The 1,486-nt window shown below is 54.0% G+C and overlaps 1 protein-coding gene across 1 annotated transcript in view; it reads right to left on the reverse strand.

Moving 5' to 3' along the window:
* Positions 1-211: 211 nt before the first annotated feature.
* Positions 212-1,486, reverse strand: part of ETV7 (ets variant 7) — a 3,922-nt gene continuing 2,647 nt past the window's right edge. Inside the window, 4 exon segments of the mRNA XM_008949245.1 lie at positions 212-270; positions 273-356; positions 359-465; positions 1,096-1,206. Coding sequence (XP_008947493.1) covers positions 212-270; positions 273-356; positions 359-465; positions 1,096-1,206 — 361 coding nt within the window.

The following is a 1,486-nucleotide window of genomic DNA, read 5'->3' on the forward strand; positions in this document are numbered from 1 at the left end:
GCTCAGCACATCCTGCTGCAAGAACCGAGCTGTCTTCACCAGCAAGGCCAAACCTTAAAGACAAGCATCAAAATTGACAGAGCAAAACCAGCACGTTCCCTCCCCAAGGACAGAAGAGAAGCAAGCAAAGACCAGCCCCACACGTTCACCTGCACATTCAGGGCTTGGGAACAGTTTCTGGGTATGTTTTGCTAATGAAGCCCCAGAGATGTCACAGTTTTGGCTCAGGACAGGTTTTGAAATCCAGGACCAGCTCTGTAGCCTTCTGTTCAGGAGATGCACAAGAGGCCAGCACTTCCCAGAGGAGCACAAGCCTGTCTGCAAGGCACTGCAAGTGCCACCTTCACAGATCCCTATGGAGAAACCTCCAGTGGGTCTTCCTTCAGATCTTCATGGTCCTCATTCTCCAGCTGCTCCAGTTTGCTGGATTTCTCATGGATGATCTCCCCTGGAGTTTTCAAAAACCTGTGGCACATTTTGAAATGGCTTTAAGGGCATGTGCAAACCAGGGTGTAAATGCTGGAGCCCTTGCCCTCATCAGCTGAGCTCTGGAGCTTGCCAGAGGGTATCTGCCATCCCTGTGAGCATCCCAGCTCTTGCTTTGCACTCAGGATGAACCCAGCCTGGGGAGACAAAGCTCACCATTCATCAGCTGTCATTTTAAGTCCAAACTAGTCCCAGGGAAGCAGCCAGGACTGAAAACAGGAGGCTCCTGACTTCTTTCCACCCCTTCCTCTATGTGGAGGTAGACTGCAGACATGGTGTCATGGGGGAACAGGAGGGACCTGTCCAGCTTGGGGGGGCTCAGGGGTATTTTCCCCCAGCACCAGCTGGACTCCATGCAGGAGAGTGGATGGATGGTGGCCCCAGGGCACGTTGCTGGCCCACAGCCCCAGAGTGTAGATCAGATGGGGCCCAGAGCCCAGCTCCTGGCTTGCACAGGCCAGAGCCTGGACACAAACCCACCAGGGTGTTGCATTTGTACAGGAAAAACTTGCTGGATGAAGCAGCTGCCAACATCTGGAGCCCACTACCTTCCTGTGCCACATCTGCAGCATCCCCAGCAGCTCGTTTCACTGCTCTCCTTCATCTCACCTGAACAAGAGCTTCTGCCCTGGCTCCTTTTTGATGATGTTGAGTTTGTAGTAATGTCTGAGTGCTCGTGACATCTTCTCATATGTCATGTTCATCCGGTTCTGGAAGGAGAAAACAGTTGGGAGGGTTTGAGTAAAAGCAAGTGCCAACATCTGGTTTGGATCTGCCCATAGCAGGACCACATGTGGGCCACACGAGGTGGTTCTTGGGCATTGCAAGCCACAGTGTGGGCTTCTAGCCCAGACTTGCTTCTGGGTCCACAGGGATGAGGGAGCCTCCCAGGGGGCTGGCATCCCTCAGTAGCCCTGTGCCCACACTGCTCCCCCTTCCCAGCCCCTGTGCCACCAGTTTTGGGGAACGGATCATGAAGGAGACACAAAGGAGCCCAGGA

Source organism: Merops nubicus, unplaced genomic scaffold (genome assembly GCF_000691845.1).
Source record: "Merops nubicus isolate BGI_N331 unplaced genomic scaffold, ASM69184v1 scaffold20770, whole genome shotgun sequence".
Classification (NCBI taxonomy): Eukaryota; Metazoa; Chordata; class Aves; order Coraciiformes; family Meropidae; genus Merops; species Merops nubicus.